The following is a 25201-nucleotide window of genomic DNA, read 5'->3' on the forward strand; positions in this document are numbered from 1 at the left end:
CTGGCATTGAAAACAATGGAAGAAATGCTTGAGTCTATGCCTCCACCCCCACCCAAAAACTGAGCAAGACTCATCCCTGTGCCTCATTCTGTCATTTCCCCACCATCACCTCTTGCCACTGTCTCACCAAGGAATGCCTCGAAATGACAAAGAAGAGCATGGAAACGTGTGGCAGCCAAGTGCATGCACAGAATAGCAAGGCACGATTAATACTGGCCTCTTCCAGAGAAAAGTCAAGGAAGTCAAATGATTGCTCACTATCTCCTGATAATTTTTATTATTCTTTTCTTCTAGAAAAAGAGTGGTTTACATTTCTGTACTTTATCAAAATGTCTACATCTTTTTTTAATCTATGTTGTTCATCACTCCCCCACTGTTTCCAGAAAGAAGAAAGGAAATGATTTGTCCATAGGTTAATTATTTTGAAAATAAGCAGATTCATAAAAGAAAAACTTTTAATGAGACACCTGAAGTTGTTCCCGAGATAGAGAACTCACATAAATCTTGTGTGACCTCTAAGGGTTCCCAACTTAGTATTCCATAGTGTTCACTCTCCTCTGTTTCAGCCTCTTATTTAGATATTTTTCAGAAATATTGACTAAATCCCCACTTCATAAAAGAAACCAAGTTGGAAATTAAAATTAAATAATAATTAATAAAATTAATTAATTTAATTAATTTCCAGTTTAATTTTATTAAGAATGAGGCTCTGTTCTTAAGAAGCTAGTCATCTGATACCCAAGAAAAACTCTTTCACCATGATAGTGATGTTGTGTATACACACTGAACGGAGTGCAAAGGGACGCACTTGAGGATTTTAAAGAGAGTAAATGTGAGTTCACTCCCGGTGAGAAACCAGGGAAAGTTTCATAAGATGGACAGCTGCTTGTCTTGCACATGGGAGGATGAAGATTTCAACCAATAGGAGGGAATAAAATAAGCTACAGCACATGAAGTCTTGAGAAAGGAGCAGTGACCTGGAGAACGCTGCAGGAAGGGTGCAAACGGCACGTTACTGATAAGAATTTTAAAACTAGGAAGCCAGTGGCCACGGATGTTTGGTTCATCTGAAACTCGTTACTACAATTCCTATAAACAAGAGGAGTCTGGAAGAAAGGCCTTGTTAGCAAATGGACTTCTGCCAAAAGAAGGGTACAGTGTCACCGGGGCTGCTCCAGGGTCATTTCTTGTACTGTATACCACAGGACTGAGTCTATGGCTTATTTGTAAGTTCACTAATTTAGAAAATACTTTCTGAGCACCCATGATGTTTTGTTTGTCCTATGAACAAGACTTTGATTATAATTTCCTGAGAGCACAGGCATTTCCTGTTGTTTTCTTGGAAGGACCTCCAGAAGTTGCAAAGCCAATAAGTAAGGAAAATATTTAGTAAATCACAACAGTGGGGGATATGGGGGGGGAGGTGGCGATAAGCAGGCTTGTAGAGGTTCAATAGTGTCTTTCTGTAAGATGTAGCCCACCTGCACTCAGGGGCCTGGCAAGCATAGTGTAGTAGTAGAGAAATGGTCATGGGGGAGGGGAATGTCTCCCGCTATTGGTCAACTGATAATTTCCAGTTTTCAAGACTAAATTATCCTGAAGCAAACATTGGGCTTTGATTAGAAATCTACATGAGTAAGTTGTTCCTTCCTTCCTTCCCTCCTTTCTTCCTTCCTTCCTCCTGAAAGATCTAAAGTTCAGGTCACCTAGATGGAAAAATACAGAATGTAACAAAAAGTTTGACCGTTAGATTGAACTCTAGTTCGTTCCCCTTACACCACCCACACGGAAACCAGCAATTGTCAAAATCAGATAACCATAGGTCACAGCTAGAAACATGCTGTTGATGTCAAAACATTTGCGGTATTTCTGGGAAGGGGTTGGGATGAGCAAATATGTTCTTTCTGTAACCCTGGTCTGAGAAAGAAGGACCAGTCATCCATGTACCTGTATGCCTTAGGTTTTGCCTATAAAAGCTTGCCTACAATGCTGTTCGGTGTGCTCAGTCTCTTGAGATTGAGTCACCCGGTGTGCGATCGAGAAATAAACCTCTTGCTTGTTGCATCTGACCGACTGGTTTATTAAGTCTGCGGGCTTCCCAACAGACCTCCTCTCGGAGGGTCTTCCTCTTTCTTTCTTTCTTTCTTTCTTTCTTTCTTTCTTTCTTTCTTTCTTCATTCCTGTGTTAATTCTAAGAATTACACATGGACAATGTTATTAACACTTGATAAAGAGAATTAAGTAATCATTATGTTTATGAGTCATAGTAAGATTAAAGAAATTTCAATTTAAATTAAATTTCATATTCTAAATCCCAATAGTCACCATAATGTTCCTTAAAGATCATGGTGTTTTGAGCACCCCGCTATATTCCAGAAAACACAGTGCATATTGAAAGTAAAAATGAGAGACATCTTGAGGACGTCTATAAGTCTAACGTGAGGTGAAATGTGGTGGGCAGATGAGTACGCATATCTGGTTAGACACATTCGGCGCTGGGTTATCAGCCTGTGTCCTGCGAAAGGGGATGATGGAGGCCACACAAGCTTCAGCAAACACTCTTGGAAGAGGCTACATAGCTTCTGTCAGTTCACCGGTGAATGCGGTGATAAATGCCAAGTGGACTTCAGGCACGGATGCCAAGAGTTAGGCAAATACAGGGAGGCAGCACCAACTGGGAAAACTGGAGGCCAGGAGGAGCAGAGAGCGCTGTCTTCAGGTGCTAGTCTGGTCCTGCTGTGTGGTGGGGCAGCTTCAGCTTCAGGGGCTCCCAGGGGAAGCAAGGAAGGCTCCATGAGTGCTGTGGGACAGTGGCCTTTCATCCTGTCACGGTATCATCTTTAACAAATCGCTGATTGGCCAGTAGACAGGCAGGAAGTAGGGGTGGGGTGATGATAACAGAAGAATTCTAGGAAGAGGAAAGGCTCAGTCTGGAGACATCATCCAGACACAGAGGAAGCAAGATATAACTGCCTTGCCGAAAAAGATACCAAGCCACGTGGCTAACACAGACAAGAATAATGGATTAATGTAAGATGTAAGAATTAATTAATAAGGAGCCTGAGCTACTAGGCCAACCAGTTTGTGATTAATATAGACCTCTGTGTTTATTTGGGATTAGATGGCTGTGTGACCTGGCAGGACAGAAACATCAGTCAAAAGTCTTCCTGTCCCAAGACTGGCCCCATTTGTCTGCAGGGAGGCACCAAAGAGTTCATGGAGATGTACAGACTTTGGGTTTTATTAAAGTGTGGTACTTTGTAGTTCCAAATTTATAATAATGCTATTTGAAAATTAAAACAAAAAATAGAAGTAAATAAAAAGAGAAAAAGCATCAAGGACTGTGGAAAAATAGATGGATCAGGACCAAAGCAGACAACCCACACTATACTCCAGGATTTGGGACTTGTGGATGGTTAGTCTGATCCATGCTAGACACCTCTTCATACCTTTCTTTTTTCTTTCACTTTTACCCAAAGTGTGTGCTTTTAACCTTTCTCAAAGAGAAGAAGAAGGAAAAGACAAAGTAGGAAGAGAAAGTGATGGATGAAGAAGGAAGGAGGAAGAAGGGAAGGAGGGGCTGAACCCCGAGGTGAGAACATTTAAGGTCTAGCTGAGCTGTTCATTCTAAAGAGCACCTGTTTCTTCGATCAGTGTGCCCAAGTGCCACTCTGCCTCTCTGTTCACGGTGTCATTTGGAGGACACAAGGCTGGTACTATGCTCTGCCTTGAAAAGTCAATCTAGCTTTTTAAAATAAATATCAGTTATTTGCATTTAACTTCCCATGTCTTGTTCCCACAGGGAAGCCTTTCATTTCAAACAACATTTTGTTCAAGTGTCTGTCAAACCACTTTAGAAGTAGATAAGGAACACCAGATGGTGACTCTGAGAAGTCTTGGAAATGCTGGCCTTTAACCCTACTAGATTACCACAAACCTATCATGAATCAAAATGTTTCTATTAAATACAGATACTAAGTCTTTTTTTCCTTTCAAAACAGGGTTTCTTTGTAGCTTCGGAGCCTGTCCTGGAACTTGCTCTGTAGACCAGGCTGGCCTCGAACTCATAGAGATCCACCTGCCTCTGCCTCCCAAGTGCTGGTATTAAAAGAGTGTGCCACCACCGCCCAGCGATACTAACACATTTTTAAGGATTTCACCATTACAAACAGGAGCAAACACTCAAAACACTGCATGAGATTCAGTAGTTCAAAAATTTTGCGACTTTCAGTGCACAATATGTTGCAAGATTCACTCCAGAAGTATCCTGAATTGGACTCCTTCTAAAAGGTGCTTGCACCTAGACCCTCCCACTACTTAAAGCTGGCTCTTGCAGATATAATCATTAAGTTTTTACTGGTGTTCGATGGCCTTAGTCCAATGTCTAGTGTGTCATCAAAAAGACAAAAATGCCCTAAGTGGCAAAAGTCACATGACCATGGCATCAGGTTTCCAAGTAATGCTGCTGAGATTCTTGGAACATCAAGGACCATAGCAACCACCAGCAGCCAGGACAGGCAAGCAGGGTTCACATCCCACAGGGTTCAGGGGCAGTATGGCTCAGCTAACTCTGGAATGCCTAAATTCCTGTTATTTAAAGTACCAGGTTTGGGGCCATTTGTTACATCAGACACAGGCAGTTAATGCAAGTAGTAAAGAAGAAATTTAAAAAGTCAAGCAAACGCTTTCCTTATTCAAATAGGATATTTTTGTTGTTGTTCCAAACCTTAAATGGCCAAACCTGCCTACTTATCAGAAATTCTGTAACATGTATTTTTACCTACATTACACATACAAAGGACAGAAAACAGTATCTTTAGGCATTGAAATAAAGTAAAACCATATGTATATTGGTGTTGAGGGGAAATAAGAGTGACAAGAAACTTGAAGGAAGCATCTATGATACAAAGCCACTATGAGCTCTGCTTTGTGTTTTTCCTAAGTATTTCTGTTTGGCTCTCAGAAGGCACCAGCAGCTGGCAGACCTGCCCCAAATGCAAATGCCAACGCTTGTTCTGAGACTGTTCCAAGCGGCCTGGCTGAGATGATCTTGCTTTTACCATTTGTGCTGTGTCTACCTGAACATTACTGGCCCCACAACCAAAAAAAAAAAAAAGACTCAACTCACACCCAAAACAGCTTCTACCTCTGAAAAAATAAGGACCTTATACAGGTCTTGTGCAGCTGTTGACTCCTCTCACCCCAAATGCGACCTTCCAGACCCCATCTGTCCAAACTGACACTACTCAGAGGCCATGGTTGGTCAGTTATGAATGACCTTTTTCTACTGGGCTTTGCTCCATTTCCAGAGTAGCCGGGAACAAACAAGCAGCCTCTTACAAGAAAGGGCATTCCTGAGTAAAGCATGGCACACTCCACAAGGCAGAAGGAGTGTAAAACAGAACCTTTTCAGGTGATAAAAGATGCTCCTATTTCTCAAAATAGTAAAAGAGGACAGCTATATGAGCAAATTAAAGGTTTGTGAGGTGGAATTTGAGGGTATAGCCTCTAACAGACAGAACAACATGGGTTTTTTGGTTTTTTTTATGTTTGTTTGTTTTTCCTAGCTTTGTTTTTTATCAGGCAATTAAAATTGCTGAAAATTTATAAATGTAGAGAGATGTGACTACAATGCAGCTTTTAGAACATTTGCCCTCTTTTTAATTCAAAAGTTTAAGAGAAAAAAACAAACCGATAAGATATTAAAGGTAAAAATCCAAATTACAACAAAGATCAATGAGAAACATTCAGATGAAGTCAGAGTGATGCCGATAACTTTGGTGGCTGATGTAGGATAGTTTTTGTTGCTGTGATACAAGGTTGACTGAAAGCAACTTGGGTATGAAGAGTTTATTTGGCTTACAGTTTGAAGACCATTATGGAATTAAGTCAAGGTAGGAATCTGGAGGCAGGAACTGAAGCAGAGGCCATGGAAGAATGCTGCTTATTGGCTTGCTCCCCATGGCTTACTCAGTCTGCTTTCTTATACAAGCCAGGACCACCTGTGCAGAGGTGACCCTGGCCACAGTGGATTCGGCACTCCCTTGTCAATCTTTAAAGAAAGGTGCCCCCACAGGTGTGCTTGGTGGCCAATCTAATGAAGGTAATTCCTCCACTGAATTCCTTCTCCCACGTGATTTTCCAAGTTGATGAAGACTAACCAGCTCAGTGGGGTAAGTTCTTTGAAAGTGGTGGGAAGGGTCAGGAAGAAGGAAAGAAAGCTAAGGAGTTGTTGATGATGATGGTGGTGGTGGTGGTGATGATGATGGTGATGATGATGGTGATGATGATGATGATGATGATGATGATCACAATGGTCTAATATAAAACAAGACCATTGATCAGGGCAGAGGTAGTTATTGTAAAGGAGGAGGAAGTCAGCAAATCCCTGGAGAAGGAATGGCTGACCTTAGTGAGCCAGAGGCAGGCGAAGGAGAGGCCTGCTGTGCTCCCTGCCACAGATCCTCGCCTGCTGCTCTTCCCTGCTCTGCCACCCTCGGATTTTCACAGGTTTTCTGGTTAGCTGCATCACCTGATCATGTTGGCTTCTGCTTTTTGCTTTTTGCTTCAAAGTTGAAATTAGCATCTCCAGATGCATGCCTTTGGGTTTCCCAATAGCTTCATTTCACCTGTCTTAGTTGCATTTCTGCTGATTATCTATTAGAGAAGCTCAGGATATATTCAGAATTCTTAGATGTGGCTATGAATACAGCCAGGAATAAAGGACTTGTTTCAGCACAAGCAACGCTAAATCCAATCTCCAGCACCACATTAAAAAAAAAAAAATGTCAAATCTGATCCACAAGTTTCCCATACTGTGTCTACAGTACTTTAATACTTAGAGGATCAATATAGAAGCTCAATTCCCTTCGATATTGGGCTTTTGCCTATGGTTGAAAAGCTGAACAATAATTAATTTCATGTCATCTTTAAATCTGGGAGTTCTGAGGCGGAAAGTCTAGGCAAACATCTGAAGACACACACAGGCTCGGTCTCAGCAGTTTCCTCCTGCAGAACATTAAGACAAGATTACCTTTCACAGGTAAAGACGGATTCCGAGGCTGTGCCTGCCTCTTTGACGACGATCTTCTCACAGTACAAGCCCTGGGATGTGTCGCTGGCCTCGCAGCGCAACAGCACCCTCTGCAGGTTTCCAAGAGACACTGCTTCTATTTGAAAAGCCTCGATCTGGTGGAGAAAAACCCCAGGGAAATAACTAGAGTCGAGCAAATGATAGACGCTGGCAATGCGAGTGGCCCGAGGCTGTCAGCCGTGGCCCAACGCTTGAAGAGACAAAATGTTACTGCAGTTAACAAGAAAATGGGCACTAAAGAAAGGAAACATAAGCAAATCGCTAAGAACTAAATATATTTCTGGCGGTTTTCTCTTTTCCACTTTATTTTCTGCCTTGGACTTTCAGATTTGAAAGAAAACACAACAAAAGGGCCTGTAGCTGCCCACCCTGAGAGGTGGTTGCTCAGGAAGCAGCTGGCAGCATGTTAAATGTTGACATCTGCAAAGGCGTGGAGGACAATTTGCTGTTCTCACTTTCCTTTCCCCCTATCCTCAGCAATACCTCTCAGGCACCTTCTCAGTAAATGGAAATTGAATGCATCCTGGGGTACCTTCTGACAGTGTGCCCAGGAACCTTAATTCCTAAATACAATCAATGTATCACATCCAGAATGCACTGATTGGGTTTTTTTTTTTCATTTTTAAAATTTTTTAAAATTTATTTATTTATTTATTTATTTATTTATTTATTTTGCGATGCAGGACCTGAATGAAAGCCCTGCTGGTTAGAACAAAAAAAGATTCCCCCCCAAAGGTCATTGTTACGGGCTGCTGGTTTATCTGAGAAAAGGGTCATGAATTTAATTAAATTTGACAAGTGTTCAGAAAAGACAGTTGTCTGTTAGCTACTGTTACTCTACTTCCTGGTTTATAGAAAACAATGTGAATTCAGAATTGCCTCTGTTGCCTTCCAGGGCGAGGCTGACTTAGCTGTGGCCCACAGCGTCACTAAGTTAAGGTTCAACTTAGTCACTGCAAAGACACTCTCAAGTCTGAGTTGTTGGCTGGTCCTGGTAGAAACCTTCTCTTGGTTCAGTCTAACACTGCAGCTAGGTCAGTAGATATGAATCCTCCTGTGTGTGCTATAGTAAACCTCTTGCTTTGTCCAGGACACCTTTCAATGAGATATTCAGTTAAAAAGTGTCACATATGACAGCAGAGCCCCCTGGCTTCTTAATCCTTTTGGCAAGGCTGTGATATACCATGAATTAAAGAAAACAAATTTTAATGGATACACTCTACAATGAACTATTTGTCTCTGATTCCAGACTTTTAATGATGCCTTTAACCTATCCTATGATCCTTTTTATTTGGCCTGCAACTGTACCTCCTCTTCTGGTTCAGTTTCAGTCCACAGTGCACTGGCCCCACTCTGTAGGAAAGGCCGTCCATGACAGTGAGCCAAAGAGCAGCCAGAAAGATGCTAGTAACTTCTTAGCACGGCATCTTCACTAGATCTCTTGATGTTGTCGGCAAGTGAGCTGGGTATGACGCTGCCCTCGCCATCAGTCAGAAAATGAGAGGACGGCAGAATCCGGACCTTACACAGAGCCAGCCAACGAATTCAGGGGAAAATGTCACTGAGCACTTCGAGTAAGATTAATAGCGTAATATTTAAGCCTCCTTTTCTGCTGTGAATTAGTTCACACGTGAAAGCAAACACTGGGCATGGCATTTGTGGTCTCATCCAATCAGAACTCTCCTTCCTGCTCATCACAATGGACACTCTTCTATAACATTCATGAGTAAAAGGCTCAGGTGAGTTTTATTTTCTCTGATGTTTAAGAATTCACAAGTCAAACACACGAGTCTGAGAACAGCACTATCAAACAGTTCAAGGTGCCCTTTTCTTAGGAATACATCTTTGGGTAACTCCCCACCTTAATCTTACACTTCCAAGTAATGCTTTCTTCCCAAATACACCCAAAAAGTATCAGAAATTGAGAGGTTCACAGACGTCCATAGAGAACTCTCAATACTCAATTATACAGTTTTGTATAAGACAAAAGGGTCGAACATGGGGCTTGATTTCATTCCCGTTATCTTAAAGGGAGGCCCTTGTGGCAGTGTATGAAATGAGTTACAAGCCCTGTGGCCCGACCAGGAACAATGCTGTGAGTCCATTAAGAAGATGTCCATGCATATTCTCCTTCAAATCTTTTCAACTCAGTTGGTTCTTTTTCTTACACTACTAATTCACTGTATTTTCTTTCTTCTATTGTTCACTACACATTTAGCACATCCCATCTGTCTTTTATGAACAACCTCAAAAAAAGCTTTGAAGATGAACAAAAACAAGACCCTTAAAGGAAGTCAAGTCAAGGGGGACACTTGAATTAAAGCTGCTGTAAAGCTCGGCTGAAGACCGCCAAGCACCCTTTACTTTCTAACGTTCACAGGGCCACAGCAGAGAGAGGTTGGCATGAACTCACCTGTCCTCTCTGAAAGTGCACCGGCATGTTGGATCTGTGGAGTAGTCGAAGGCCCGAGTCTCCCCTTTCCCCGTAGAGACAGAGGGAGACTTCAGACTCTGTTGCCTCTTGTTTCGCCTGCCCAGTGTACACATCAACGTGGTATCTCACCACTGCCAAAGCAATGGGGGAGGGAAATTCAGAATATATTACCTCAGAATTCAAGCAAACAGCACCTAAATCTACATGTTCTCAGGCAGTAACTAGAAAAACTTACATGACAAATCCTGCTGTCTATATTTTCTTCCTATTGAAAAACCTTTGACCCTTGGATTTTAATTTTCATTCTAAATATACATTTTTTTCAAATGGAGAAACAAAAAATTCCTTAAAAGGCTGGTATACAAATGGTACAGGAAGGCATTTTATCATTAGCAGTGATTAGGACCTGCTTTCATAAATGATGCCTAATGTTGAAATAATGTCAGACTGTTGTGAGGAAATAGACCAAGATTGTCGTGATGGGTGAGAGGTCAGCTGGTTCTGGGAAAACCAGACAAGGCACAAGCATGGAGTTCCTTATCTTCACAGTCTTAGCTTTTCTGACTATTGTTGGACCATAAGAACCATTTGAGAGCTATTTAATCCTTTTTCCACCAGTGACTGAGGAGCTGCTTCTTAATGAGAAACTAGAATCTGATGTGGGAGTCCCCTCTGCATGCTGTGATTACCATTAATGAATAAAGAAACTGCTTCGGACCTATAGCAAGGCAGAACTTAGGTAGGCAGGGAAAGCTAGGCTGAATGCTGGGAGACAGAAGGGCAGAGTTAGGGAGAAGCCAAGAAGCCGCCATGAGAGACAAACATCCCTAAACTTTGCCGGTAAGCCACTGCCCACATGGCGATACATACATTAATGCAGATGAGTTAAATTAATATATAAGAGTTAGCCATTAAGAAACTAGAGCTAATGGGCCAAGCAGTGATTTAATTAATAATGTTTTAGTGTAATTATTTCAGGTCTAAGCTAGCTGGGTGACCGAGAACCAACAAGTGGCCCTTCTCCAATAGGAATGTAAAGTGCAGAGAAAATATTCTCCAAATTCATAGTGCAGAAATAAATTCAAGCACCTATAATACAGTCGACACATGCAACATAGGCTACCAAATATTAATAACACACCTGGAAAAACAGGTTCTCCTTCTTTCATTACAGGAAGCTCACAGACAATGTCCCCATCTGTCTGATTCCGAGAGAGCCACACATTTGCGACAAAATTTAGGGTCTTCTTGCTTTTCATATGTTCCAATGTCACCTGGGTTAAAAGAAACAATGGTCAAATGGAGTGATTTATAATTTTTCCTCAGTCACTACATACAAAACACAACAGAGGGGTTGTTCAAAGCGGTCACTGTGGTGGTAGTGGAATGGTTGATAGCGGTGGTTTTCGAGGAGCATTGATCAGATCTTTATTTGACAAATATTTTGCTAAGTGACTTATTTTCACCATCAAAAAAATCTTTTAACCCTCACTAAATAGGTTGGTAAATTTCTGACAATTTTATCCCCAAGAAAACAGAAACTTGGACATTTGAACTGAACTCTGTACAATTGAAGGATTTCAATTCTGCCTGTGGCAGTGACCAAAAAAGTAAATTACTGGAGAAACTCAAAGGGAGAGGCTATTTTCATGTTAATCATGAAAGCAAGGCACACAACAGAATGCTTTAAAGTTTCTCATGTCCTGCAAGGGCACTTGAGCACATGCAGGCTTGTAGTGAAGACCCCAAACTGCCTGTTCATCCTAGCATGTCTTTAGATCCTTTGCCTACCCAGTGACAGAAGATTATCAGAAGCCTTGCATCTTTGGGCTATTTCACCACACCATTGTCTTCATATCCCAGTAATCAGCACAAGTCTTCACAAAGGCAAAGACAAAAAGAGCTTCACAAAGAAAAATTCTTTCCACCACACAAGGGATAAGATGCCTATGAGTTATGTGGGTGTTCTTCTTAGCAGTGGGGCCTGTGATACGGGAGAATTGTCTGTATTCTGTCAATCATATTTTAATAAAACGCTGATTGGCCAGGCAGGCAGTATAGGCGGGAAAACCAGACAGGAAGTAGAGGTGATGCAATGAGAACAGGAGAATTCTGAGAAGCAGGGAGGTTCCTCTGCCATTCCTGCGCAGACCACTGAAGAGGGAACATGTAAGCTGACAGCTGAAAAAGGTACCAAGCCATATGGCTAACATAGATCAGAATAATGGGTTAAGATAAGTCATAAGAACTAATAAGTAGCCTGACCTAATGGGCCAATCAGCTTTATAACTTATAGAGATCTCTGTGTGATTGATTTTCTTTGGAACTTGTTGGCTGTGGGGTACCGGGTGGGATAGAAACCCCAACAAGCCAGCCCTCATGTTACAGGCCTGCAATCCATTGTCTTCACAACATACTGATTTGCTTGGTGATTTCCATGAGATCCCCTTGACCATCCAGTCCTGGCACTAGAAGACTCATTTGATGACAAGAGATGGCTATTTGAGTCTCTGTCACTCCCATTATTAAGAGACCTCATTACAGTCACCTTTATATATTTTAGGATGTCCCATAGCACTAGGTTTCCTTACCATCCCTCAAATGCCCCTCAGTTCTAGCTGTCTCTCCCTATATTTTCTTTTTCAACTCTTTCTCCCTTCTCCTTCCCAATATGGTCCTCCAGTTCACATCTCACCCCATGCATAGTCCATCTATAAAATCCATTCTATTTCTCCCTTCCAGGGATACCCATGTTAATGGTGAATCAATCCCACACCAATTATGTTTAAGGGAGTATTTATTTTGGGGGGTAAAACTTACATACACCATAAACCATCAGGAAGGGAGCCTAGTCGCTGGAGCAGGAGCCAGGAGCAGGAGCCAGAACGAAGCGCCAGAACCAAGAGGCCAAGCCAAGCTTGCCACTCTTCTTTTAAAGAGAAATATACCACGCCCCAGTGGACTGGTATTTCAGTGGCTATTGGCTGACAGAGTGGAAGGCACTCCTGCAACACTGTGGGCTCGTGCTTCAGCAACTATTGACTGAAGCAGCAGAAGGTACTCCCGCAGCACCTCCCCCTTTTGTTTAAGTAAGAGAGTTCTAAGCCTACTACGAAATTATATACAGTAAGTACAAACCTACACAATTATATACAATAAGTACAAATATGCTATTCCAACTAGCTAAAGTCTTGCATAATAAATAACTTGGCCAAGTCATGAGAGGAAAGTAGCTACATTTATCTAGTCTTCAACCCCATAGAAGATCCGAGAAGAGAAATAATGTTACCTGAGTAATTAGGAAGTGCAATCAAAGAACTTCCAAAACATGCAACAAATCACAGAGACAACTGGCTACCTGGGCAATCACCAAAGACCTGTTTGCAGCGTTGAAGCAACCAACTTTGACTAAAGCCTAGAATAACTGACAGATTATTTTTAACAGGCAAGAGATTTTTCAAAACCATCTTACCCTGTCTTGGCAAGATTTAACAATTCTGTTTATCCATTTCTGGATTTTATCCATTTCCAGATTTTAACAGGCAAGAGATTTTTCAAAACCATATTACCCTGTCTTGGCAAGATTTGACAGTTCTGTTTATCCATTTCCGGATACCATGTATTTGTCAGTAATTGAGGTATGGGCAGTTCCTTGTCCAGAGGCCAGTTTTGTCAAGAAGACAAACTCCAAGTGGAGTGTCTTTGGTGCTCAACAATCTCTCGGGAATAGGTCGGTGTTGCCAGGAGTGATTGTGTCTCACTACACAGAACTCTAAGATTAAATTAAATGCCATTTTTTACAGCTCTTCGAAGAGGTTGAAGACTATATATAATCTCTATGTATCTAAAGAACCTGATTAGTCTAACCATAAATATGACAGACAAAGATGACTATTGATCTACAATTCTTAACATGTATCTAACTTAAAGACTAAGAGAATAAACAACTGTGCAATAAATGAGGACAATGACCTCCGAATGTAAACAATAAATATCAATACATAAACAATATATGAGTATCTTAATCAGAGGTAGAAATGTACACTGCAATATGGTATACATATATCAATACATAAAAAATGTTTTAAACAGGTAGAAGCATGCATACATACAATATTCAATATATGCCGATGTAATTATTTATAAACAATAACTCACAGATACCATTAATTATCTATCCTATTATCCCCCCCGTTTTTTTTTTCAAAAAGATCCCTGAGCTTATAAAATTCCTTTCCCAACTCTCAACCATATACTAATTATAATCAATCCCTAAATATTGTTCCTAAACCTGAGGACAAACTTTGCTGAGAGAGGGGATATCGTCCTCTAGAATTACTTCCAGCTGTCATGGGGGTATGGTTCTTTCTGGAGAATCCTGTGAAAGTAAAATGATGGTTAAATTTCAAGGTCAATGTCTTTTAAAATTGCAAACAATCTCTGAGTATTTGGTGGAGGTCTGGCCAGAATGTTGTACAAGATGTGCACCATTTCAGCTAACCAAGTTGGAATCATCTGTGCAGCTGATACCCGAAACAGGACTTGTAGTAGCACTATCAGTATCATGACGTCATATCAACCGAGTGGAATTGTTGTTATGGGGGTCCCATCTTCTTCCTGGAAACTTCAAATGTCAATGCAGAAAGAACTCATTGTTCATTGTGGAAAACTTAAACATTAATTATATAGACATATACAAACATATATTCAATGAAAGGTATGATAGACATATTCAATGAAAAGTATGATAGATATGAAGAAAAGCAAAGTTTTTTTAAACTCATATTTCTTTCTGTCTCATATCATGGCTCTTGACATAAGACAGAAACTCCAGAAACTCTGGGTTTTTCTCCTAACAACAGGCTTGGAATTAGAGAGGGACCAAGCCAAGAGTCCAACTCCAAAACCAGCTCTATAAATTCAGAAATATGATTTAGTATATTCCAGAGCTTCATACTCACAGAACCTATTCAGTTTTCTTGATAATCCATATTGGGTAGTTATTTTTCCATCTGTCAGTATTCAAACATCCAGGGTCCTTTGAATTTTTCAAAGATGAGTGTTTTCCTGTAGAGACAAGAACAGAACCCTGCCCCCATTTTATGTTTTTCTTACCACCTGTATGGTCATCATCATTGTAGATGCTGTCATTTCTCCTTTCCAAGAGGTTTCTTCTCTTCAGATCTAACCTTTATTAATTTTGATGGTATCCACAATTTTCCTTCTCCTGTGGAAACAAGAGCAAAGCCCCTTCCCCAACGCAGCACATCTCCTGGCTTCCACTGTGAGGTCAGCACATCCTTGAAATAAATTGGTTGATTTAATTCAGCAGACTTTTCCAATATTCAATGTCTTTCTGCAGCCGTTGTCCCCTTCTCATTAGCACTGACAAAATTCAAGGTTAATAAAGCATTATGTAACCTATTCCTGGGGGTATTTTCCACCCCTTTCTGTTTGTTCAACATATCTTTTATAGTTCGATTTGATCTTTCTATAACTGCTTGACCTGTAGGATTGTATGGTATACCTGTAACATGCTTAATATTATAATAAGCAAAAAAAAATCATGTCATTTTCCTAGAAACATAAGCTGGACCATTATCCGTCTTTATCTGTGTAGGTATACCCATGATGGCCATAACTTCTAATAAATGAGTGATTACTGAATCAGCTTTTTCTGAGCTTAAAGCAGTTGCCCATTGGAAACCTGAGTACGTGTCAATGGTGTGATGTACATATTTTAATTTGCCAAATTCTGGAAAGTGAAACACATCCATCTGACAAATTTCATTCCTTTTAATACCCTTTGGATTAGTCCCTGCAGGCAATGGTGTTTGGTTATAAAAAGAGCAAGTAGGGCATTTCTTTACAATCTCCTTATCTTGTTGCCATGTAATAGAAAACTCTTTTTTCAAGCTTTTGCTATTGACATGATGTTTTTTATGAAATTCAGATGCCTGCAGCACACTACCAATCAATAATTGATCAATATCTGCATTACTTTGTGCTAGAGGACTTGGCAGACCCGTATGGGATCGGATATGCGTTATATACATAGGGCAGAGCCTGTTCCTGATCATGTCTTGTACCTGGATAAACAATGAAGTCAGTTCTGTATCATCAGGTATAAATTCAGCAGTTTCAATATGCAAAGTAACTCTTTCTGCATATTGTGTGTCAGTAATTATATTAAGAGGTTCTTTAAAATCCCTAAGCACCATAAGGATGGCATATAATTCTGCCTTCTGGACAGAATCATAAGGACTTTGTTCCACTTTACTCAATTCTTCTGATTTGTAACCTGCTTTCCCTGATTTATTAGCATCAGTATAAAATGTATGGGCTCCGGTTATTGGAGCATCACAGACAATTCGAGGAAGGATCCAAGAAGTTCTCTTTATAAAGTTAAGTCTCTTGCTTTTTGGGTAATTGTTATTGATTTCTCCCAAAAAAATTAGCACAAGCTCTTTGCCATGGTTCATTGTCTTCCCATAACTATTTTATTTCCTCAGTAGTGAAAGGCACTATAATTTCTCCTGAGTCTATATCTGCTAGTTGACGAAGTCTCAGTTTACCTTTTATAATTAATTCAGAGACCTTTTCTACATATGTTTTCAATTTTTTACTTGGTTTGTGTGGTAAAAAGATCCATTCTAAAATAGTATCTTCCCTCTGCATTAAAATTCCCGTAGGAGAAATTCTGGAAGGCAATATGACTAGAATGCAACTAAGATTTGGATCCACCCTATCTACATGTGCCTCCTGTAATTTTTCCTCAACCATCGTCAGTTCCTTTTCTGCTTCAGCTGTTAACTCTCTGGGACTATTCAAATCTTTGTCACCATCTAAGGTTTTGTTTAAATGAATTATTAGATCAGGTGTTATCCCAACAGCCAGTCGTAGGCTGGAGATGTCTCCTAATAATCTTTGAAAGTCATTAAGAGTTCGTAACCGGTCTCTCCTGATTTGTGCCTTTTGAGTCTTAATTCTTTGTAAACCTATTTTATAACCTAAATAGTTAACAGAATCTCCTCGCTGAATTTTTTCAGGAGCAATTTGCAATTTCCATTTAGGTAATACTATTTTTACTTCTTCAAACAGCCTTTCTAAGGTGTCTTTGTTTTGATCAGATATCAGGATATTATCCATATAGTGGTATATTATGGACTTAGGAAATTGTTTGCATATAATTTTCAATGGTTGGATTACAAAATATTGGCACAGGGTGGGAGGGTTTAACATTCTCTGTGGGAGGACGGTCCACTGGTACCTCCTTGCAGGCTGAGAGTTATTATAAGTAGGCACTGTGAAAGCAAACATTTCTCTATCTTTTTCTTGTAATGGTATAGTGAAGAAACAATCTTTCAGATCAATAACTATAAGAGGCCATCCCTTTGGTAACAGGGAGGACAGAGGAATTCCAGATTGCAGAGGGCCCATAGGTTGAATAACCTTGTTGATAGCTCTAAGATCTGTCACCATTCTCCATTTACCAGATTTTTTCTTAACAACAAATACAGGAGAGTTCCAAGGGCTGGTAGATTCTTCTATATGTCCAGCATCTAATTGCTCTTGTACCAGCTGTTCTAAAGCCTGTAACTTTTCCTCAGCTAAAGGCCACTGTTTAGTCCATATTGGTTTCTCAATCAACCATTGTAGAGGCATGGCTGTTGGTACCTCTGAAGGGCCATCAATTGTGTTGTGTTCTTTTATAGCTCTAATGGCTGGTTTCTGCCATCTGTACTATCTTGTAATATTGTCCTCAGAAATATAGGCTCTGGAAGCAGCAGGAATGTTAATTTGGATATTCCATTGCTGCAATAGGTCACGGCCCCATAAATTCACTGCAGTATTTGCTACATATGGCCTTAGTTTTCCTATTTGTCCATCTGAACCTATACAATTGACGCATTTTGTGCTTTGTCTTACTCAAGATAGGGTTCCAATTCCTAAGAACTGAATATCTACCTCCTGAGGAGGCCAATGCGGATGCCAAGATTCTGGAGTAATGATACTTACATCCGCACCTCTATCCAGTAAGCCAGTAATAAATTTGCCATTTACACACACTCTTAGCTGTGGTCTTTGTTCATTTATAGAAGTCTGTCAGAATATGTGTTTACTTTGTCCTCTTAGATTTCTTGATTCATTCACCACATTTAACTCATCCTTCAGGCCATTATTGCTTTTAACAGCAGGCATGGGGCATTCTAATTTCCCTGAAGAGGCATGTTCTCTGCAGTGATCAGAAATGACTGGACCATATTTGCCATGGGAGCCTTCAAGAGGCCCCCTAATGAGTTTCCCGATTGCAACGGGTTGCCCTGTTTATATCTTGTTGACCTACACTCATTCGTCCAATGCCTGCCCTTTCCACATCTCCTACATAAACCTGAAGGCTGAGTCCTCCTATTCCTGTTATTCTTAGAAGAGGCATTATTCCTGGAATTCCATTGTCTACAGTCCCTTTTCATGTGTCCCATTTTGCCACAATGAAAGCATTTTATAATCTGATGTCTCCTTTTACCTTTGGAAATTGCTTCTTGCACCCATGTTTCATTGCCATAATCAAATGTATCAACATTCATTGTATGTAAAACCCATTCATCCAAAGGTGCTAATCTGATCTTTAAAGGCCCCAGGATCCTTGTGCATTCTACATTGGCATTCTCATAAGACAAAGACTCAATTACTATATTTCTTGCTTCTAGATCAGGTATCCCTATTTGTAGAGCCTTAGTTAGTCTTTGTAAAAAGTCACTAAAGGTTTCTCTCTGACCCTGTTTGACCCTGATATACGGTTCTTCTCTCTGACCTGAGTCTTGAACCCTGTCCCAGGCCCTTAGAGCTGCTGTAGCACATATGGATAAAATGTTTTCATCATAAAGAGCTTGTTCCTGAGGATCAGAGTAAAGTCCTTCCCCTAGAATTTGATCTAGTGAAACCTCAATTCCTTTCACTGATTCTTGTTGTTGTAAAAGTCTGGCCTCTTGTTTGAATAGGCATTTGAAATGCCATAAAGGTCCGTTCTTGAGGACAGCTGACGTGAGCTGGTTCCAATCTTGAGGGGCGGCCCTGCTGCTCAGAGCCCAGGATTTTAACATCTCCCTAACAAAGGATGAATGTAGTCCATAATTCACAATTGCTTGTTTAAATTCTTTCAGATCATTCATATGTATAGGCTCCCATGTATGTTCTTTAATGACCTTAGGGTTTTGGGAGCCAGTTATCTCTTCTGATGTTATTACTGGAAAGGCAGGTATAACTCTATGTAGACTGAGAGGTTTTTGAGGTGAAGGTTGCCTTTTTACCTTTTGCTCCTGTTCATCAGAGTCTATGATTTCCTCAATCTTATTAAATCTGCTCACCATTGCCTTCTGTAAGTCCTGAATCTCCTGTCCAGTATTATGCTCCAAAGCCTTCATTAACGATTCTAAGGCATGGAGCTTGTCCGTCAGAGACACTATTTCCTTCTTGGACACAATCGCCTTCATTGATAATTCTAAGGCGTGGAGCTTGTCCGTTAGAGATACGATATCCTCCTTGGACATAATCCTGATGGCATGTACTGTGCCTTCTTGTATGGAAATCCTGTCAATTAATCTATCATACCCTTTTGATAAAGTCCGATTTTCACATTCAATGGTTATAATCCTCTCAGCTAATGTTTCAGCACTTACAGTCATGGACTGGAGGTTAAGAGTCATTTTGGTTGTCCCCTCCTCCAGAGCAGTGAAGCTCCCTTCTTAAGAAGCAATATCAGACTGTACCTTCTTGATATTTTGGTCAGTCGACCGAGTCATATCAGACAAAGATCTAGTCTCCTCCTTGAGAACTTCAAACTCTGATCTAGTCTCCTGCTTGAAAACTCCAAACTCTGATCTAGTCTCCTCCTTGAAAACTCCAAACTCTTTTTTGAGGAGGTTGGTGTCAGTCTGAATTGTCCTTAAGGTTTTAATCTCTGCCCTCAGCATTGCTGATTCAATCTTGAAGGACTGCATCATCCTTATAAAATATCCAAACACCAGAAAAGCGACAAGTCCCAGAAATAACCAAGTAAGAGGAATATCAGAAACCTCATGGAGGATATCCTCCATGGTGCAATTAAAAAGGCCATTGAATTTTTGGATAGTAATATTTTCTGACATGTTCAATCAAAAGAAATTGTATTTATTTATTTGTTTTTAACGGAAAAGAAAAATCTTACCTGTAATGACCCTTGTCTGCCAGTAAGTGGCGGGGGCGCACCTGAATCCACATGGCAATGGCGCCAACCCAGAAGGATTCTGAAATATATATATACTCAAATCCAGAGGTTACTTTCAGGCTAGTAGCACAAACCAAACTCAGCCGGGGCTGCAGGGAATACACTGCCTGAGTGGGGATAGAGTTGCCACTTGCCCGAGTTCTGCGGTGTTTGCAGAAGCCGGAAAGTCCCTGGCCCGATTCTATTGAACAGAGCTGGGATCCAGTGCAGGCTTTACTGTAAAGGCCGTGGGGTCGCCAAGGTGCTGTGTGTGCTCAGGCTGCTAGGCCTGCGCCATGAGGTGGGAAAAAGGGCCCACGTCTGGGCGCCAAATAATGGCGAATCAATCCCACACCAATTATGTTTTAAGGGGATACTTATTTTGGGGGGTAAAACTTACATACACCATAAACCATCAGGAAGGGAGCCTAGTCGCTGGAGCAGGAGCCAGGAGCAGGAGCCAGAACCAAGTGCTGGAACCAAGGGAACCAAGAGGCTGAGCCGAGCTTGCCACTCTTCTTTTAAAGAGAAATATACCACGCCCCAGTGGGCTGGTATTTCATCAGCTATTGGCTGATGGAGCGGAAGGCACTCCCACAACACTGTGGGCTCGTGCTTCAGCGACTATTGGCTGAAGCAGCGGAAGATACTCCCGCAGCACCATGTAAGCTCCTACTCAGTTCCTCTACACCTAACCTATAGATTGTAGGTTGGCTATCATTTCATTAATAGTTAATATCCACATATAAGTCAATACGTACCATATTTATCTTTCTGAATCTGGGTCACCTCACTCAGGGTGGGTTTTTTCTAGATTCTTTGGATTACCAAGGGAGAAATAAATACCAATGACAAAACCGTTGACCTACAGTGTGTCCTCCCTGCAGACTATGCTAGGGCAAAAGTGGACAGAACTTATAGGAATAGCCAACTAGCACAGAACTTATAGGACTAGCCAGCCAATATCTTATTTGACTTAAAATCCATTCCATTAGCTAGAACCCATACCGACACTGTTTTGGTGACCAATAATCAGAGAGAGAAAAAATAGCCAAGAGACCTAGGGTAAAACTAAATACCACTAGTCTTAAAAAAAAAACTAACAGTAAAATGACTTCTAATGATATTCTGCTATACTAAGATTGGTGTCTTGCTCAGCCATCATCAGAGAGGCTTCCTCCTGTGCTGGATGAGAGCAAATACATAAACCCACATTTAGGCATTACTCAGAGAAAGAGAGACCTTGGAACACACAGCTCTAAATGGGATATCTCCATCAAATTCCTCCCTTTAGAGCTTAGGAAATACTACAGAAGAGGAGGCAGAGTGTGGGGGTTGGAGGATACCAGGAAACAAGGCCTTCAGAATCAACTAAGCAAGGCTCATATGAACTCACAGAGACTGAAGCCGCAAGCACAGAGCCTACACGGGTCTGCACCAGGTCCTCTGTGTATATATTACAGCTTTCGGCTTCCTATTTTTATGGGACTTCTGAGTGTGTGAACAAGTGGGTTTCTGATTTTGGGGCCTACTCCTGGGCTATCTTCCTTCTGTTGGGTTGCCTTGCCCAGCCTCAATGTGAGGGTTTCTGCCTCATCTTATTATATTTTATGTTGTTATATTTGGCTGTTATCTTCTAGAAGTCTGCTCTTTTCTAATGAGAGGCAGAAAGGAGGGGGGATCCTACAAAGAGTGGAGGTGGGAAGGAAAAGGCAGGAGTAGAGGAAGGAGAAACTGTGATCAAGATATATTGTATGGTAAAAGAATCTATTTTCAGTAAATGAAAAAACATCAGGAGTAAATAAATAAAATTTAAAAATTGTGTTTCACTGAAAAAATCAAAAGTCTCTCTTAAAATGCAAAATGAGATCTGAATTTTTATGGTTTGGGATGTTTGGGGATCCTTTCTAATATTATCTAAGTTCTGTGCAGAACTAACTTAAATATAAAATCAACTGCACACAAATACATCTGATGAACATTTGAAGTATGGAAGATTCGCTACAAGATCTAATTCTGGGCAGGGAGAGCAGGGCCAAAGTCAGGAATTAACATTTTCTTTCTGGTGTCAGAAAGTGAAAAGGTCACAGCCTTTAACCGCTCTTGAGGAAAACTCTTAAGTGTCCTTGCAAATCAGATGCAATGTCAGCCTTTACATTTCCTCCTGCGCCTCCTGCTACTCACATTAGTAACAAGCACTGAGCAAGGGATCAGAGATGGAGGGCAGCTCTCTCAGATGCACAAATTTATCTTTGCTTTAAATAAGCTAGCACATCCTTGTGAGTGTGTCTATAAATTGTTGGCATCTTCTGAGATTAACCACTGAACTAAAGATTTTCAGAAAAGAAGCTGGATTTCCTGCTGCTCCCTGAGCCAAAAGCTATTTTCTCTTGTAGTTCAGTACCTGATCTTCCCTTCCAGTGGTTCTTTCTAAAACTCTGAGGTTTGGAAGTCACCAAAAATGAGAGGAAATGGAAATACTTATGAAATAACTCAATTAAATCTAAAGATTTCCCAAGATTCTTATCAATGACGCTATCATTTCATGTAGTATAAGTGTTAACGGATACACCAAACATACGACACAAAAGTCTCCGAGGCTCGAGAGTATTGAAAGGGTTCCAGGGATTTCATCCTATTCAAGTCCCTTTATGCACGCACTGCGGAGCAGAGGCAGTCAGCAAGTGGGGGAAGGGGCTCTGGACCAATCTGGACTCTTGAGCTATGAGTGAGCTGCGCATTCCAGAATGTTCCTTTACCTGTTGACCGTATATGGCCATGGCTCAGCCATGAAATTCCAAGCAATACTCTATGACTTCCCTTTGATTAACATGAACTCACAAAGTATTTCACGTGTTTTATAAATATTTCCTAAGTAGACAATATACATTTTGTCATGTTTTATTAATTTTCACAAACATCTACCCAACATCTGATAAACATTATTCTAGGTTTGAGATCTCTGGCAGAGTTACTAGTCTGTTACTCACTTTCCAATGGTGGTCATACGGTAAACAAATACAAAGATATTAGATAAGAACTGTGTTACATAGAAAGGAAAAAGTGCTGATAGAAAGGAAAGCCCCTGGCTGCTCACTCTTGCTTGTGAGGCAAAGGGAAGTTCGTGACACCAGACCAGTGAGCTTGGGCAGAGATGTCACAAGAGTAGCACGGCCACCTGGGGATGGAGATGATGTGATCTTTTCATCTTTTCTTCTCTCTCTTTCTCTTTCTCTCTCTCTCTCTCTCTCTCTCTCTCTCTCTCTCTCTTCTTCTTCTTCTTCTTCTTCTTCTTCTTCTTCTTCTTCTTCCTCCTCCTCTTCCTCTTCCTCCTCCTCCTCCTCCTCCTCCTCCTCCTCCTCCTCCTCCTCCTCCTCCTCCTCCTCCTCCTCCTCCTTCTTCTTCTTCTTCTTCTTCTTCTTCTTCTTCTTTTTTAAGATCATGCCTGCTCTCTGAAGCTTGCTGGCTAATGTTTGGGAAAAGAAACTAAAGAGATACTATAGGAGACTTTCAGCTGGCAGAAAATTTTAAAAATTGGAACCTGAACTAAAATGGTGATAATACAATGAAAAACATATATAAATTAGGGATACAGTAGGACAGTGAGTTCACTGAGATTCATGGGATTTGGAGATCATGAGAAGGAACTAGCTCAGAGAATGGGTAGGGTTCTGACTTGGAAGGTAGGTGGGTGGCAACACCATCCGCTCACACTAGTAAGCCTGGGGGAAGGAAGCAGGCTGTGGTCTGCGATGAAGAGTTCTGATAGAGTTTTACTTAATCCTTTCCCGTGGTGTGTAGAACTTGTGGGTTAGGACTCAAGTAAACTGTGCCCTACTTAAATGTAGAGAAGCCTCAGAAAGTGACAAATTGTGAGAAATTAAACATCTTTTATGCCTTTAACTTCAACTCTGAAGTTTATAACTTGATCTGAAAGAAAGTGAATTCAAGAGGAAAAAAATATAATCAAAGATTAAAAAGTAAGCATTAATTTTATTTGATAATACATATTAAAATGCATTCCAGTCTTTCTTCGTCAACAGTCAGAGTTAATTTCTACCTGACTATGCTCAGTTATAGGCACCTTCTTTTGAGTTCAAGTTACTCAAAAGTTAAATTAGAATCAATTCAGTCACCTAGATTACTGCTCAATTATAACTGCATGGGCACTGACTGGCACAGCTTGTCAATGTGCAAAAGGAAGTCAGACCTCCAAAAATACCTTTAATATCTGTTGTCAAAGAGTAACAGCGTGTGATGCCATAGACTACCCAGTATTCTGATAGCTCTATGTCACAGATCCCCTGGAGAGTTCTATGACACAGATGCTCTAGTGCACTGACAACTCTATGTCACAGATTCTCCCAGTACACTAATGGCCTTATGACACAGACCCCCGGTACACCAATGCTCCTATGACACAAATGGCGCTATGACCCAGACCTTCTAATATACTAATGGCCCCATGACATAGACCTCCTAGTGCACTGATTACTCTATGATGTAGACTTTCTAGTAAAATGATGGCCCCGTGATACAGACCCCCTAGAACACTAATGGACCTATGACATAGACCTCCTAGTGCACTGATGGCCCCATGACATAGTACACCGATGACCCTATACCATAGAACCCCTCATACCATGATGACCCTAGTACACTGATGGCCCTCAGGTGTCCGAATAGGTAGCTGTTCCTTCAAATTTAATTTTAATGTTTTACTGATTTTTAACTTGAAACTTGGAGACATTTAGCAAACACTTGCTAGACTTACTGACTTGCCCCAAATTGTAACGTGTTCTAAGTGAATTCATTGCTGATCACAAGATGCTATTGGCTGTAAGGAGTGCATCGGTAACAGCTGAGGAAGGGACCCCATGGGACATGGTTAATGATGGCAGATGTTCATATTTCCTTAGTCCATTAGAGGCTGTCATGGATCATTATGGAAGCAAAACTTCTCTTTTAATTTATAAATAGTATTTTCTCCTGACTTTCATGAGAATCATGATCTCATTATTCTACCTCTATTAAAAGATCTAACACTTTGACTTTTGTTGTAGCTCTGCTAGAGAGCCTCTGAGTGTGAACAAAACTGCAGGACTGAGGAAATACGAGCTGACGCCAGCTTCAGTGTAAAATGAGGGAAAAGAAAGGGGTGAACTTCTAGAATAGTTTCTCACTGTAGCATGAGATATTCACTTTCCTCTTAAAACAACGATGCAGAAAATAAGCAACGTCTTTACAACAAAATACCCAGCAATTGCTTCAGTTTCCTAAATGAGCAGAAAGGTCTAGGAATGCCCTCAGCAGGGACTGAAGCTCCATCGCAGAGTTTGCCCTGATGAATCATAGCCTCAAAGGCGAAGGGTTTCACAAGACAACACTGCCATGCAAAAATCACTTTGTTTCTTAGAAACTTTAAATT

At 40.8% G+C, this 25201-nt stretch overlaps 1 protein-coding gene across 1 annotated transcript in view; it reads right to left on the reverse strand.

The window, feature by feature from the left end:
- Window positions 1-25201, reverse strand: part of Rp1 (RP1 axonemal microtubule associated) — a 212031-nt gene that overhangs the window by 18977 nt on the left and 167853 nt on the right. Inside the window, exons 20-22 of the mRNA XM_085677053.2 lie at window positions 10669-10801; window positions 9507-9658; window positions 7034-7188 (exon numbers count right to left, since the gene is read on the reverse strand). Of these exons, the coding sequence (XP_085533179.2) occupies window positions 7034-7188; window positions 9507-9658; window positions 10669-10801 (440 nt within the window). The remainder of the gene's footprint in view (window positions 1-7033; window positions 7189-9506; window positions 9659-10668; window positions 10802-25201) is intronic.

The sequence above is a fragment of the Myodes glareolus genome, chromosome 16 (genome assembly GCF_982192425.1).
Source record: "Myodes glareolus chromosome 16, mMyoGla1.1, whole genome shotgun sequence".
NCBI lineage: Eukaryota > Metazoa > Chordata > Mammalia > Rodentia > Cricetidae > Myodes > Myodes glareolus.